The 15,644-nt window shown below is 46.0% G+C and overlaps 6 protein-coding genes across 6 annotated transcripts; all 6 read right to left on the bottom strand.

Annotated features, from left to right (window-relative positions):
• Positions 1 to 225: 225 nt before the first annotated feature.
• On the bottom strand, positions 226 to 3,366 carry TbgDal_XI6470 (ATP-dependent RNA helicase, putative; the record flags this gene model as incomplete). The annotated part of the gene is made up of 1 exon (XM_011781491.1): positions 226 to 3,366. The coding sequence occupies one exon, from the start codon at positions 3,364 to 3,366 to the stop codon at positions 226 to 228; it is 3,141 nt and encodes a 1,046-aa protein (XP_011779793.1).
• Positions 3,367 to 3,572: 206 nt separating this feature from the next.
• Positions 3,573 to 3,887, bottom strand: TbgDal_XI6460 (hypothetical protein, unlikely; the record flags this gene model as incomplete). The annotated part of the gene is made up of 1 exon (XM_011781490.1): positions 3,573 to 3,887. One exon carries the CDS (start codon positions 3,885 to 3,887, stop codon positions 3,573 to 3,575), a length of 315 nt encoding a protein of 104 aa, XP_011779792.1.
• An 861-nt stretch (positions 3,888 to 4,748) lies between these two features.
• TbgDal_XI6450 (hypothetical protein, unlikely) lies at positions 4,749 to 5,138 on the bottom strand (the record flags this gene model as incomplete). The annotated part of the gene is made up of 1 exon (XM_011781489.1): positions 4,749 to 5,138. One exon carries the CDS (start codon positions 5,136 to 5,138, stop codon positions 4,749 to 4,751), a length of 390 nt encoding a protein of 129 aa, XP_011779791.1.
• An 873-nt stretch (positions 5,139 to 6,011) lies between these two features.
• TbgDal_XI6440 (hypothetical protein, conserved) lies at positions 6,012 to 7,466 on the bottom strand (the record flags this gene model as incomplete). Its single annotated transcript, XM_011781488.1, has 1 exon — positions 6,012 to 7,466. One exon carries the CDS (start codon positions 7,464 to 7,466, stop codon positions 6,012 to 6,014), a length of 1,455 nt encoding a protein of 484 aa, XP_011779790.1.
• Positions 7,467 to 8,264: 798 nt separating this feature from the next.
• On the bottom strand, positions 8,265 to 9,536 carry TbgDal_XI6430 (chaperone protein DNAj, putative; the record flags this gene model as incomplete). Its single annotated transcript, XM_011781487.1, has 1 exon — positions 8,265 to 9,536. The coding sequence occupies one exon, from the start codon at positions 9,534 to 9,536 to the stop codon at positions 8,265 to 8,267; it is 1,272 nt and encodes a 423-aa protein (XP_011779789.1).
• A 592-nt stretch (positions 9,537 to 10,128) lies between these two features.
• Positions 10,129 to 15,291, bottom strand: TbgDal_XI6420 (hypothetical protein, conserved; the record flags this gene model as incomplete). Its single annotated transcript, XM_011781486.1, has 1 exon — positions 10,129 to 15,291. The coding sequence occupies one exon, from the start codon at positions 15,289 to 15,291 to the stop codon at positions 10,129 to 10,131; it is 5,163 nt and encodes a 1,720-aa protein (XP_011779788.1).
• Positions 15,292 to 15,644: the final 353 nt, after the last annotated feature.

Raw genomic sequence — 15,644 nt, 5'->3', positions numbered from 1 at the left:
TGTCTGAGATAATGATAATAAATATGAAGAAACAACACCGATCGTCTCGACTATGTGAGCCGCTTACTTTTGTGCTCCCTCCCCATGCTGCACCAAAACGCCAATAAGCATGAAATCGATATACGAAACTAACGACGTAGCTTTTGAGGAGGTGAAGGAAGGTGAGAACCTGTAAAAAACCTACAATGTCGCTTCAAAACACCTACGCTATTATAAGTTTCATACTCAGATGTTGTTTCGCCGTCTTGTAAGAACCATTCCCCCTTTTGATTTCGGTTGATGAACCGGAGGACGTGGGACTGATAATCCTTGTGGAATGGGTGATGGATTCTGCAAGGTTTCCGATACCACGCGACCTGTTACGCTCCTGTTCTCTACCACTGCGGTACCCGAAGGAGTGGCCGCTGAGGTCACTAGGCCCTTCGGTGATCCTTTCACAATGAATACACCCCGAGAAGCCTCAACCAACCACTCGGGTTCCACAGCAGTTACAATTACAAGATACTCTCGAGTTGTGAGAAGGAGGTCGTGGTAAACCACATAAAGTGGCATCTCCGCGCGTGCATACACTGCAGAGGACGGATGCACGTAACACGTCACCCCCGCGTTAAGCATAGGGCGGTAGGCACTCCAGTTTGTACTCGACCGTCGTGCTGAAAGGAGACAAAAACCTGAGGCCACGCACTGACGAACTCGATCAAGTCCCTTCGCGCCGCACGAAACAATAGGGCGTTTCAACTGACGCAAACGTTCGAGTAATTGTTGTTGAACTTCGCATGCACGGAGTAGTGTGGGAAGATGCAGAAAGTGGTCCCTTGCCCACTGGCGTGACTTTCCGTTTTCTATGAAATGTGTGAGGACGTTAAGTAATGCAAGGTGATCTGAGTCATTCACATGAAACCGACTGTGGTGCTGCCGTGCGGCCTCTTCGCTACCCTTTGGAAGCTCAAAAAGTCCTTTGGGATCAGCTGAAATCACCGACACCACACGCACCGCCTCCACCGAGCATTCGCGCACCGTACTTTCTAGAAGTACTTTAGCAAGTGTCGGCGCAAGTGGAAATTCTAAAGCGCACTTCCCGTCTGCCGTTATATTCCCGTTATCATCCAGAAGCCCGAGTACCCAAAGTTGCCACATGCTGCGTCTTATATTCGCGGCAGGGGGTGGGTCCATGAAATCAAAATCAATCAAGCGTGACACACCAATACTTTTAAGAAGAAGCACCACGCTATCAATACTGCTCCGCTGAATTTCGGGAACGCTACTAAGAAGCATTTCGTGTTTGAACTGACTTTCAGTGTATAAACGATAGCAGATGCCTTCTGCCGTTCGGCCCGCTCGACCTTTTCGTTGATTTGCTTGCGCCTGAGAGATGGGATACCGCTGCAGTGTATTCATCCCGAGTTTGGGTCGGAATACATTTGTTTTCATGAACCCACAATCCACAACATAGCGTATACCATCAATGGTCAAGGATGTCTCTGCAACATTGGTTGCAACAACACACTTTCTCATTCCGCTGGGTGTAGGATCAAGAACACCGGTTGCCGTTGCGCCAACTGCCTCCGACAAACACGGTAGTAACAGAAGAGAATCGAGCCACTTTGGATCCATTTCTTGAAGACGACGAAGGATAAGTGAACACACTCCAAGCACGTCATCACGACCCGTCATAAAAACTAATATGTCATGTTTTCCTTCCAGTGGCATTTGGATGTGTAATTGGCACACGCGGAAAACCGCCTCCGACACGTAATCTTCAATAGGGGCCGTCGCGTACTGCACATCCACCTCGTACGATTGGCCAGGTATCTCATAACACGGCGCATTACCAAAGAACTTTGAAAATTTCAAGATATCCATCGTGGCAGATGTTACTACCAGTTTCAGGTCTGATCGACGGCGGACTGCCGCTTGTAATACACCAAGCAAAACGTCCGTGTTAACAGACCGCTCATGAGCCTCGTCAAGTACTATCACACTATATTTATCCACGTTCGGATCACGAACAATCTCTCGTAGAAGCACACCGTCCGTCATAAATTTCACTTCAGTGTCCTCAGAAGTGTTGTCATCGAGATGGATAGCATAACCCACTCGAGTACCTAACGCACAACCCATCTCCTCCGCTACACGACGGGCAACGCCTATGGCGGCAAGTCTCCGCGGTTGCGTACATCCAATAATTCCTCCACCACGAGTATAGCCACGTTGGTACAGGTATTGTACGAGTTGCGTGGTCTTCCCGCTTCCGGTCTCGCCAACTACGATGGAAACTGGATTCTCTCCGATGCATCTGAGCAGCTCCTCTTTGCATCGATAGATTGGAAGCTGACGTTGTATTGTAAGAATTGCAATACGCCGTGCTCCGCTTACCTCAGCATCATTTGTTGAACGTTCCCACTTCTCCTTAGCGTCTCTCACGCGGTCCAACTTTTCCTGTCGCCTCCGCTGCACATCCAAATAATTCCTCTCCCGAACATCCCGCTCCTCCTCTTTTGCTGCTGTTTCCGCAGTCATCGCTCCGTTAGCAGAAGACGGGTTCAACGAATTTTCCAGCCGCATGCGCTCCCTTCGCACTTTGCGTCGCAGCATCTCTTCTTCGCCTTCCAGATCTTCTTCGGTATCCCTCGTGGAGTCCAGCAACCAACTGTCCAGTCCCTTTGGCTTATGCGACTGGTCTACAACCTCAACCTCTTGGCCAAATTCCCCCTTTTGAAGCAATCGCGTCAGCTGTGATTTACTGGTGTCCATCGCCTCCCGCGTAGCGCGCTCAGACTCCTGCTGACGCTTCAAAGCAGCTAACGAAGTGCTTCCCTTTTGAGCTTGTTGCGCCATTCGGCAACTTGAACTTACAACAGGAATGATAATATCACCTGCGGTGTCGTGAGCAGTGATAACATTCAGTGGCAACATCGATTCATTTGTACCCTCCCCATCGAGTACGGACGACGCAGAAACGGCCGGAAAGTCATTCCCAAGGCGGAAAAAACGTGGTTGAAGATTATGGTCCATAATAAGCTCAACGTCAGATGCCTCCCCTCGCTGTGTCCTATCTCTGCGGCTCCCACTTAATTCACTCCTATCGTTGTTGTCTGCGTCGTCACCAAAATTATCAGTTTCCGTGTTATTGAGTCTATGCCCACGACGCCGGAGACGCTCAAGGTACTCCTCCTGAAGATAAAACCCGCTACCGTAAGCAAACTCTGCGTTTTCATTTCCAGTCATCCGACCTTCCGTGTCATCACCGGCGGATCCGCCAGTTTCTATTGATGTGGTCAACGCCTTCATACTCAACAGGCCTTTAAATGCGGGGTTGTCACTCGGGGTGACGTTTTCATCACGTGGCCGCCGGCGGTCAAGCATCTCAAGGGCTCAAAGAGTCCCACAGTTTTTGCGATTGAAGCCCGCACGCCACTTAAGAAAGAAAGAAAAAGAGAGGTGAATAAAAAAGATAAGGTGTAAGGCATTGAAAAGAATTCAGTAATCAAACATATTCAAAAGAAAAAAATTATGGACAGACGATAGTTAAGTAGTCATTTAAAACTAAACGAGAAGCAGTGTGAGAATCATCATGCAACCCGATGAGAAGGCGAGTAAGACAGAGATTCTGACGACTCATTATACGTAGATGCGGCGCATGACATTGATATATGTTTGATTTTTTTAAAAACATGTTCGCAAGAAGGAAACGACGCAACTTTGCGTTCACTGTAGTGTCCCCTTTCAGCTTGTCGTTGGTCTCCACTGCCACTTTTGATTTCCGTATGGAGATATAAAAGCTGCTGCTCATGAGAACAAAAGGAAAAGCACCCATCAAGGGGCAGATAAACCGTTTCGTTGTCCCTTAAATGGTTAACTTCCCTACTAGTTCTACTCCCTGTCATAATGTTGTAACAAAAAGTAACCCTCGCCAAGATGAGAAACAAAAAAAAATATTTTCTTAGCGACAAAGGCCAATTATTCCGTCTCCACCACAAGGAGTTTCTAAGGGATTTGTCTCTCGGAGGTCATTTAGATGCACCCTCTTAAAGATATTTTTTCATTTGTCGCTAATATACCACTGTGCATCTTTGGGGCACGTGATTTTGCATTACACATTTTACAGCACATATTCATCCCTTTCCCTTTATGCATGCAACCACGGATTGCCTATGCGTTAGTACGGATGCAACGGACGAAGGGGCCGAAACTCCTTAAAAGAGGTTAGTTATTTTTGAAAGCATAAAATTACCAATCAGCGGTCACTGATGGCGGTCCATTCGTCTTTTTTCCCCCCTCCCCATCTTTTTGCGCCCTCCTAAGTAATATAAACGACAACATTGTGCCTCATACGGATAGTTAGAACCAGTTCAGTAGAATCAGAAGCTTTCCCAACTTAAACATTCAAGAGGGATGTGACTCTAGAGATCATATTTGGTGAAGTCACTCACACCACAGACCTTATGAGAAATTTGAATATACAGGAATACACCTAAGGAACGGGGGAAAAAAACAAAAAAAAATGAGCAGACATATATATATATATATAAATATATAAAGCACTTTATACAGCAATACAAGTACACGGGATACACATATTATCTTTAAAAGATTCATTTATTCTATCCCCCTCTGTGTAACGTGAAGTGCGGCACGTTTACAGCTCTTTCTCTGTCTCAAGCTTGGGGTAAAATAAAAAAAAAAAGAAAATTGTAAACACTAGCGAATGGCCCTGTGCTACTACAAAGGCATGGTTTTCCTAGACTTCAGTACGCAGCAATAGTGGGCTTCAAAATCATCAAAGAAAAAAAAACGATCTTTAATGTGGAGCAAAAAAAAAAAAATTGGATAATTGGTATGTTTTTCTCCGTACGAAACACTGCACAAAGTGAAAGAGAGCCACGACGGTTTCGAAGAAGCAACCTCATCACTCCATTTCTTAAGAAGAAGGAGCCAACCTTTTTTTTAATGTCAATTTCTTTTTTTTTCTTTTTAGAGATCTTCAAGTGACATTTGCGCCAACATGTGACATGGTGGAACGACTCCTCAGTCATTATAAACCTTTCCGAGAATTGAACGGCTGGAAAAAAAAAAATGACCTTTGCGCCCGTTGAGCGCCAGCATAAATGTGCATGCAGCCATAATCTATCAGCCATACAGAGAAATAGCGGCAACAACAAAAAAAAGAATCATTACGTCCCCACCAATCAGCTCCCTTTAATTGGTTTTGGAACCGTGTAAAAACGTATGAATTTATAAAATTCGAAAACCAAAATGGGATTGTGCCGATGACAGCAAAAAGAAGATTATCCAAAAACGATGCGCGGCCTCTGAGTCTCCCGACATCAACCACATAAGTGTAAAACTCAACGTTTTCCCGTCTTTACAAAAGTAATGGAACATGTAAATAAATGAAAAAAAAAAGTAAGAAATAATAGATAAATAACCTCCTTCACCGACGTACCCGTGGAGGAAATGTGTTTCTGTACACAGTTAAAACAATGGACGATAGCTCACCTTACCATATCTTGTATAGTGTGGAAGATGTGGTGGAGTAAACCCTTAAATGAATATATTCATCTCATTACATACCTTTCAGATATTTCATTTTTCTATTCTACTCGAGTCGATCGTGGCTCCGATATAAATTCAGTAATTGTTGATGCATCACTGCAACATACTGTTCTCTCTGTTACCAATACTCCCTGATTTTACACGATTTTTTTGTTCTTTTTTTTATTTTTTAAAACGTTACGTCACGCCCTCACTTCCGTATCCTCATTCAATCCCCCACTCCCGTCTCTTCACCAATACGTTCCTTTTAATTTCCCTTACTGCTCACTTCTTTTTTCTTCACTCACGAATAAAGGAATAAGCTATTTTCGCAACGTATTGTACACGTGACTACGAAAATATGGTCTGAAGTCAACAAATATACCCCCTAGAAACAAAAAAAATATTTAAAAATATATTATTTATATTAATATTATAGAAACAATAACGAAACGATAGAGGTTTTTGAAATGCGTTTAGACATTTCCCGTGCCTCGCATCACTGCTGCTGTTGTCGTAGAACTTTTGTAAGCATTTGGGTATGCAACCTCCCAGACATGGTACGCCCAACCTGCGATAATTAAGAAAATCACGCCACTTGCCTTATGGCTCAAAATGCCATGCTCTCCAAATACATCCCATTCGGGTATAATAATAAGCACAAGACTTGTGATTGGGCCGGCCAACTGGAGAACAACGGAGGCCAGCGGAGGAGATCTCTCATTTAGGTATGCACAACCAATAAAACTCATTAGAAACCCGAGGGTATAAAGTAAGCCAAATCGCAGATTAAACCATGAGGCGAATACGAAGTCAAAGGTAGCACTGAAGTTTTTCCACGATTCTTTCATATCCTTGGAGTTACCAAACCCTGGAATGGCGTCTATTGGGACAAATGCAAAAGAAACCATTGCCTGAAAAATGATCCCAAGGAACAGAACAAGCGCCTTGGCAGCTAAATCATTTTCGTCCTGCTTCGCCCACTCACGGTTCAGCATTGGATTCTCAGCATTTTCTGACGATGCCACCTCTTCGATTTCGTTCGACTGAGTGACTCCATCAACTCCTGCGGCAGCGGCCTCAGCGGGCAATCTCTGCCCATCTCTGCCCTCATATCTACCAGAGTTTGTAATTTCGGGGTGCTGATGAGACAGTGGTTGGTGCAGTTCACGTTCCCCTTCTTGGGGTTTCGTCCCTTTAATCATGATGGCGTCAAAATACAACCTCTGCACAACGCACCACAAACCAAACACAATACAACTCAAAAAGTACACAAAAGCCCAACCCCATGGGGCTTTTTTGGTCGACATGTCAGTGGTAAAGAAGGAGGATAGAGATGCGAGAAGGACACCAGCTATGCACAACACCAGCGAACCAATGAGGGTCATGGACGAGTAGCACCTGTCTCGCTCCTCCCGCACTAATGCGTAAGTCCAAATCTGTGCAAAAAAGGGGATGACACTCAAAAGCACGGCTTGCATAAATTCTGGTGTGTAAGTCATGGCATAAATGGCCAAAGCACTCGAGAGTCCATTTGTCGCACCGGAAGAAAATATGAGAAGCATGCGGTAGAGTGGGCTGCCCACGCGGTTTGTGTCACACAACGCTCTCACAAGTGGTTTTATACCGTACACCGCAATATAAACTATAATGAGGACACCGAAGCATAAAACAAGAAATAAACAAACAATTACCTGAACAGCAATTGGAGTGAAACCCTCAGTGGATTCCTTTACCATTAAATCCAGCCAAAAGTTTACACTTAGAAGTAAAATAGTATTTCCCACAATGATGGCCAGAACACATAGTACGGCGAAAAAGAGGGCAAAGCTGCATTTGAAACTCCGAATTAGATGACACCAATAACACCACTCCAAGCGCGTGTTCGACCAAAGTGCCTTGCAGCCAGAGTTCTCGTTACGATCCATCATAACGACCCTTTCCCTTCCCTTAACCTTTTGTTCTTTTTAGTCTTTACTGTAACTTTCTTTTTTTTTAAAAAAAAACTACTATTTACCCCTTTCGATGTTAAAGTAAGGCGGTCGAGGGGGAAAAAGGAAAAATAAACTAACACTGACAAAACGTTTTGCACACCTTTGACGTACGATAATTCAATATCAAGTTGAAACACCAAGCGACCGCTACCGAGAAAGTAACAAAAAAGTGTTGTAAAGGTTGAGCGACCATGTACACATGCACACACGCACGCATATACAGCCGTGAAATCACACAGAATATATGTATATAACCATACTATTCATTGATTGTAAAAAAAAACTGCTCGGGAGTACCGAAGGTAAGGAATGTCATAGTCCCTTCCTGTTATGTCACACCCTTTAATAGTGAGGTATCGATGATACAACATACCAAACAGAAGTCGTTCCTCTTACGTACACCAGCGTCTGAAAAGGCACGGCTGCCACCCAAAGGGAGTGGCATTGAAAATTAAAGGAAAACACACTCATAGTGGAAACAATTGGTCTGGCATCGTAGTTGTGAGATACAGGCATGCTTCTTGTTCACCATTTGCGGCGTCAACACACGGAGCCCCGCTTCTCCTTGTAAGCTGGCAAATGAACAAAAAAAAATAATAATAAATAGAAAGTCTCCTGGCCTATGCATACACTCATGTGGGAGAACGACCGAGAGAAAAGGAGGTGCACATTTGCCGGAGTTTCATAACAGCAACAGAAAAAAAAAAAAGAAGGTTCATCGACTCTAGTGGTAGATTATGTGTAGCACCCTGATCTATCGTACTCCTCCCGCTTTTTAGGGTCACGTAACACACGGTAAGCCTCATTTACCTTCGTCATACGCTCCGTGGAACCCCCGGTGTCTGGGTGTTCAGTGAGCACAATCTTGCGGTATGCTGAGCGGATTTCGTTTACCGATTCACCTCCGTTAAGTCCAAGAACCGCGTAATAGCCGCGGGGATCTCTCACAGTCCCCTGTTTTCGACTCCATTTTTGTTCATAAGCGTGCGTGTCCCAGTAAGATGAACGACTGTATTCTTCATCGATACGTTTCGAGCTCATATCCGGTCGGAAGCCACTGCGGTCATCACTCTCATGTTTCTCGCGCAGTTTCTGCCGTCGTTTACGTGAGTAGTCACGTCGCAACAATGGAAAGTACCTCGCCGCGTAGAAGGCGATGTAATACATGGGAACAGCAAATAAAGAGCCCATAATGAACCCCGCCCCCTTATTAGGTGCTAGACACAACGTAACAAGAGCTGTGGCTACTGCAGCCGTGCGGCCTGCGTAAAGTGAGTTTATTAAAAAAGGTCCGGTCACTTGTCCGCTGGCACCGTTAACGTACAACGTATACTCTTGTTGGTCATAACAAGCCTTCACCACATAACACGGCATGAAAACTGGTATTACGTCGTCGATATGTATGTTTAACTCAATAAATTCTACAACAATGCTTGAAGCACTGGGATGATATGAACTGATCATGGCGCGTGCGGTTTCTGTCGCCTGCCTCCGCACCTCTTGTTCTACAAAAACCCTGAGCGTTCGGGTGGACTGCTCAAAAAGATTTATAGTAGCCCCTTCTACATTCACAGAAGACATGTTACGGAGCTGCAGAGGATTTGTTTCACTACACAAAACACCCTGAACATAATGTAAATTATATTTATACCCGGCATAAATCTGTGTTTGGTGCGGGCCAAAGGAACTTTGTAAGGGCTGTGGCGCCGTTACTACCTGTCTCATTCCACTATTACTGGATATTCCTGCATTGTTTTTAGCACCGCCTTCTGCGTCTCTGTAGCTCACAACACCACGAAAGGTACCTTTTATACTTCCTTCACAGAAGTAAAAGGGGAGAAACTCTGCTGAAGGTGGCCCTAACTGCAAGTATTCCATGCTGACGCCAAAAAAAGGCTTGTGGTATTTTTTTTGTACAGATTTGACAGCGTCCCCCGTGGTTATTTGAAACGGGATGCCTCGGGGCGCATGAACTGTCATGCGAACTATTGACGTCACAAAAAACATTACCAGTACCCTAAGTTGCACCGATATTAGCAATATTTTTCTCTTGTGGATGACGACAACAGACAACACACAGTTGTGAATACAATGATCAAACCCACTAAATGTAAAGAGTATGTAAAGGCAAAGGGAAAAGCACGTATTCCCACCAAACTATATATATATATTTTTGTTTAAGTGCAGAACTCTGCGACTGCAAACATTTTGTAAATGGTATAAACGAGACGGGAGGGGAGCCACTAGGAATAACGAAAAGAGGCATTAACAGTACACTCAGCAGTAGTTTTGGCGGTAAAGGAAGTAGGAAAACGAAAGAACAGTGAGGTATATCAAAGATGACATGTGTGAAAACGACATGTGAGTATATGCCCATCACCAGTATTAGGCAGCTGCAATCCTCTTTTTCTTTTTAGAGCATCACACCGATGTAACGACAAAATGGGGCAAGAAAAAAAAAAAAGCAAAGCTTAGCGTTTTATGGTTAGTGAGTCTCAGTAGCCATTACAACCGCTTCTTACGCAACAGCACCACGTTCGAAATATCGCCCACGTTAACTATTTCTTCAGCACCGATCCCACTCATACCGTATGTCCATTCATTGTTGTTGTCGTATTCGCATGAGCGCACTGAACTGAACCACTTCAATAGCCACATTTTCCCCTTGTTTCGCTCCGTCGGTTTCACTTACACTTTGACGCGGTATCGAGTGGAGTTCAACTGTTGGTGTGGGAGCATTGAATTCGCCTTCAACCCTCTCATCACTGCCCTTCTTTCGGATATTTCCAATCACTTGATATTGATGGAGGGGATAATCGACCGACACTGCACGGTGCGTGCCTTCTTCCCCCGGTGGTAGAGGTATCGCCGTGAAGCGAAGAACCGTTTCCTCCATCATGGACAGCCTGCACCGCAACCTTTGTTTACCAACCGCAAACCAAAATGCGGGGTCAACCTTTAGACAGACGATGAACTCCTCTTCACTCGCACTGTCCTCCGGCCAGTTGTGTGCAAGAGGATCTAATGTAACGGTGAATTGAACGGGCTCACCAACGGGGAAAACACAGTCACCCGGTAGATACCTGGCGCCGGGCCCGTCAGTAAACTCAATCGTGCATCCGAGAGAGGATCTGTTTGCCTCCAGAGAAATCGACTTGGGTGTCTTGTTTGGGCCCGCCGAACTCCACGTGAGAGGTTGTGCGGTAATATCAACGTTGAAGAGGCATGAATGCTTGGATGTAAAACTCGCCAGGGGACCGTTAAATGTGTTACACGAACTGTACAACTTTTCCAAATGAGAAATATCGTACTGAACCCGCACCACCTCCGCATTTACCTCCGGTTCATCTCCTATCTCCGCTTCCAGAGTTTCTGTCGAAGCGGGACTCAGTGGAGTATCGTTAGTGTGCTCCATCCAGTTGCTACTGCTCTTCATCACACCGGAAAAATGGGCAGTTTCCGCTATAGGGGAAGGTAATTTGGTACCAGAAGATCGGATTGGTCGTAGGATATACTCTTCCATGGGTTTCAGCCTCTCCGTTACAGACCAATTGGAATAAATTAACTGCACCCTTACACTGTGGCGTCTCTCATCCACCTGCGGTGGCGCATTGGACGAAGGTGCAAGTTCGAAGAACAAGTGAACCGACTCCTCCGGCTTCCACTCACGTAACATCAAGTGATCCAGAGCAGACGACACGCGGGACAATTCATAATACCGATCCCCATCCACTAACTCAAGGAGCGCGCCGCGAAGCCAAAGCGATGTTCCCTTCATCACATTTTTCGCTCGCACAAGACAGTAAACGCGACCTTGATGGCACTTGAAAGAGTATTGCACAGCGAAAGCTGCTGTCATTTTGTAGGGAATGGGAACGCTGAGACGGTTGTCGCCGCCACTGGGGTCCATATGACCCTCGCGACAGATGGACAGATGCGCACGTTCTTCGGACAGTGTCGTATATAAGGGAAGCAAAGGTAGCGACAAGCGCAGCTGGTTGGTTTGTATCGGCAGCCCCTCACCACTTTTGTTACTGTCCCCCACTGCTTTACTTTGCTTTTGCATGTCAATTTTTTCCTCATCATGGTCATCTAGACAAATACGGAAGCAACTTTGTTGCTTTCGGTGTGGCCAAATGCTACCATCCAAGTGTACAGGAAGTACATCTTGCGCAATCCTATCAATTTTTTTTGTGGTCTCACCATCGGTGCTGTTCTCTCCGTCACGTGTGACAACGGGTGGGAGTTGTGACATGACAAAACTCTCGTTAATGGGAACAGTGGTAAAAGCACCAGTGATGTGCTTGACACGGACAATAAGGAGCGAACTGTCCCTCTGCCCATCACCTTCCACAAGCCACGCGATCACGTCATTCACGAGCGGCGCAGAGTTACCCCTGCCACTACGGGTCAAACCCTGTAAAACAGAGGTGCATTGATTTGACAGTCGCAAGGGTGGACAATTCTTCGGCCGCGTCAGGAAGAGGCAGGCCAGTGTCGACGAGTCATGTTGCACAGACATCGTTGTAGACGTTGCCGTGTCATTTAGCGTAGAGCGACAATCCAATGACAACATCGTACAAGTTCCGCCATCTGTCAACGTTCTTACACCGAGAGATGCAGGCACTTGCAAACTAAGGGACTCAAACCTACACGTATTTCCCACGACACCAATTGAGTTAACGGTTGTGTGACTATCTTTTCCTCCCCCGATACCTGCTGTGTCCACAGTTGAAGCGGGTGTGCTCCTCATACAAAGCAATGGCTCCTCCAGATCAATTTGGACGTCAAAGAAGGTTAGCGAATCGCCAAAGCAATGCGGCTCCCCTACGGGTGCCAATTGCATCTTAATACCCAAATCCGGTTCTGGAACTCTAAAAAGACATCCCAAAGCCACAGTTTCCGCCTTATCGAAGTCACAACGGAAGCTGTTCAAGGGAGAGCCTGTAGTTTCGGTAGGGGTAAACATCTCTACAGAAGGAAGAGGGGGAATTACGTTATGCTCGTACACAAGTTTTGTTACACCTACGTGGAACGTTATATCATGAAGACGGTAATTACCCGCGTGACAGGCCCTAAATTCCCACACCCACTGTACTTTTTGGTTCTGTTCCGAATAGTAAGTGGATATAATGTCCACAACGTCCACGATATGGATTGTTTCATCATCATCGTCCCAATCTTTCTTCGACACCAGCGTCGCGCTGGGAACGAGAGATTCAGTCATATGGGGTCCCTGTGATTGCTCTTCCTCATCATCACACTCAAGGATGTTGAACGGACAACGCGCCTCAAAGCACAGATATAGTGTATCACCAATGTTAACTTGCAGCCCAATAGATGATCCCCTACTACCGTCGTCGCCACCACCATTTGATGCGACAATTAGTCCAAACTCACTCGCATCACCCAATATAGGCTTGTTACGTAGACAAGTGGCTTGTGCGTATTTTAATAAACCAGTTAGTTTGAAGCACGATAAACCAACGGTATTCTCATCAGAACCCCCTTCATCATCGTATACCTGCTTCGGTCCATCTTCTTCTGTAAGTGAAAAACGGAACGAACCCTCGTCCCTCATGAAGCGCCGCAAGCGACACCACAGTGACCCTGCATTCAACCCTTTTCCCCCCAGCATCTCAATCTCCCGTTTTAACGGTTCATTTTCTCCACATGCGGCGATGAGACGCAACAGTGACTCCTTCATTGAAGTGACATCTTCTTCAAGTACGAACCGCTGCTGATCTTTGCGTTGGCATATGACACGTTCCATGGCCTCCACCAAAAGGCGGTGAATGATTACCTGGAGTTGGAGCCATCCACACTGTTGTACAAATGGAAGGAGGCAAATCTGGCATAGCCTCACTGTTTTTTCGGGTTCTTTTACGGAAAACGAACATGCTAATTTGTAAAGGAGTGCGTGTTCGCGGTGCCGATAGTTGAGAAGGCGGTAGTAGAGCGCTACTGCTTCAGTGAGCGCTCGGTAAAACGAAACAAAGGCATCAACGGAATCTACCTCTGGAACCCCAAATGTTGCGACTGCACTTTCCTTCACCACTTCACCGGTTTCACTATAGCCGAGAAGAGCACCTGCATCAGAAACTAGCTCCAATACCTCATCTGCCAACTGAACGAACAACTTATCGCCACCACTTTCCACGCTTTTTTCAACCCACTCTAGTTTAAGCATTCTGCATAGTTCTTTCAGTCGTTTGGTGGTGTCTGGCGACTGATCAACATCAACGGTTTCGTGAATCACCTCTTTGCCTAATTCCACCTCGGCATCTGGCCAAGGCATCGACATAGAGCTGTTGCCGGAAAACACCGACACACTAATAGAGTCGTGGGGTTGATCACCACTTCTCAGAGGCGAGCTCATATCAGTCACCGATTGCGCCTGCTGTGGGTGCGGTTGATTCCGTTGCGAAGACTCATGCGACTGCTGGCGTTCGCTTAACGATGCTTCTGATCCATCACATCTTGCTTCAGAATGGTCATCCAACGCCCCATTATGAGCCCAGTTCGCTTGCATCGCAGTTATAGCAAAACGAAGCAGGAAAACAATTTGCAAGGAGTTAGTGACCTTGGTAGATTCACCATCTTCAGCGAATTTCTCTCGCGCTAACTGTAAAAATGAATTAAAGCGAGCAAAGGCCAAATCGCGCCTCTCCAACAGCAAGGCACACTTCATCTCACACACTACAATGAAAAGGAGGCCAGCGCCAGGTTCTGCGGCATCTTGCAAAACAGAGGGATATCTACCCTGCTGGACCGGGAAAGATGCAGGATGAAACATGTCGCTTAATCTTATCAATTGTTCAATTGACTCTTTCTTCGTCAAAAAATTGTAATCGTCTGAATGATAGTAGTACACATCAAACATCCGGGAAAATATGGCCATTGCCTTGTTTACAGCACCAAATTGAAGATAATGCGCAGCCAAATCGTACCCGGCACGCCAACACCTCTGTAAGCTCCATGCTTCATTTGGAGGGGAATTCAAACCTATGTCTCCGCGAGGCGTATAGGCGGGTCTCCGCTGCTGTGAAGCGTTGAAGATATTAGTCAGTTGTATTGTGAGATTACGGTACGCAGCAGTTAACCGCTCGATTATGCGGGTAGGGGCCTCATTGGGTAAATAAGAGCACATTTGCTGTGGTCCAAACTTCATCGCTCCCAGTTCATCAAAATAAGGTCCCATGGCAGAGGCAGCTGCCTCTGCCTTGCGTTGATCTGGCATCTTTATTTCGCCACCGAAAACCGCAGCTTGCACGGCACTTGTTGACGTTGCATCAACAAGATCCTGGTGATAAAGCATAACTAAACAACTCCCCTCCGTACTTGTCTTCATCATACTCTGCCACTCACGCACCGCCCCATGAAGTGCACGGGTTCGTGACTCGGCTTGATCTACTGCGTAAACATATACGTTCAGTAAGGAGGGCTCCGAATGAAAGGTAGCATTTGTAAGTTTGTTAAATCGCAAATAAAGCCTGCTACCCGGGAGGCAAGTGTTGCAAACCGCACTAGCTGAGATATAGGGTTCAAAGTGCCGTTGCAACACTTGGAAACAGTTCTCGACAGCTACTGGTGTGGCAATTTCGCACTTGTCGCGATTGAGTTGCCGAAGCGAGAAAGTTACGGTTGCTACGGGCAGAGAAAATGAGCGGCGAATCACATCTGATCCCCGCGGTGAGTCCGCCGCGAACGGCACAATTCCAGTGGGGGAAAGGAAACGAACGTTCTCCTGCTCTCCCATCATTTCTCCTAAAGTGCTACGCGTTTTTCTTTGTCTTAACTCTTTTTTTTTCCTTCTGAAGGAGTTACCACCCCTAGCCCTATATCGCAGTTTCACCCTTCTCCCCTTCTCTGCCTTGTCTTGGTGAGGGTCGCAATTCGTAGCACGAGAGGAGGGGGACCGAACCAAACCACCACGAGTTACTTGGTCAAGTAGTGCTCATACGATGATAATTGCGAAGCAAAAAGTGTGGAGAAAACAAAAAGGCAATATTGCCAGCAATGACACAGCGGGTAGGAAAGGGGTCTCCAGGAAATGCAAGAAAACTCTCGAAGGATTTTTTTTCCATAACTAAAACTGTAAACCAGTAACTATGG

The sequence above is a fragment of the Trypanosoma brucei genome, chromosome 11 (assembly GCF_000210295.1).
Source record: "Trypanosoma brucei gambiense DAL972 chromosome 11, complete sequence".
Lineage (NCBI taxonomy): Eukaryota > Euglenozoa > Kinetoplastea > Trypanosomatida > Trypanosomatidae > Trypanosoma > Trypanosoma brucei.
Note: the sequence above shows the minus strand (reverse complement) of the source record. Positions and strands in the feature narration are given on the sequence as shown.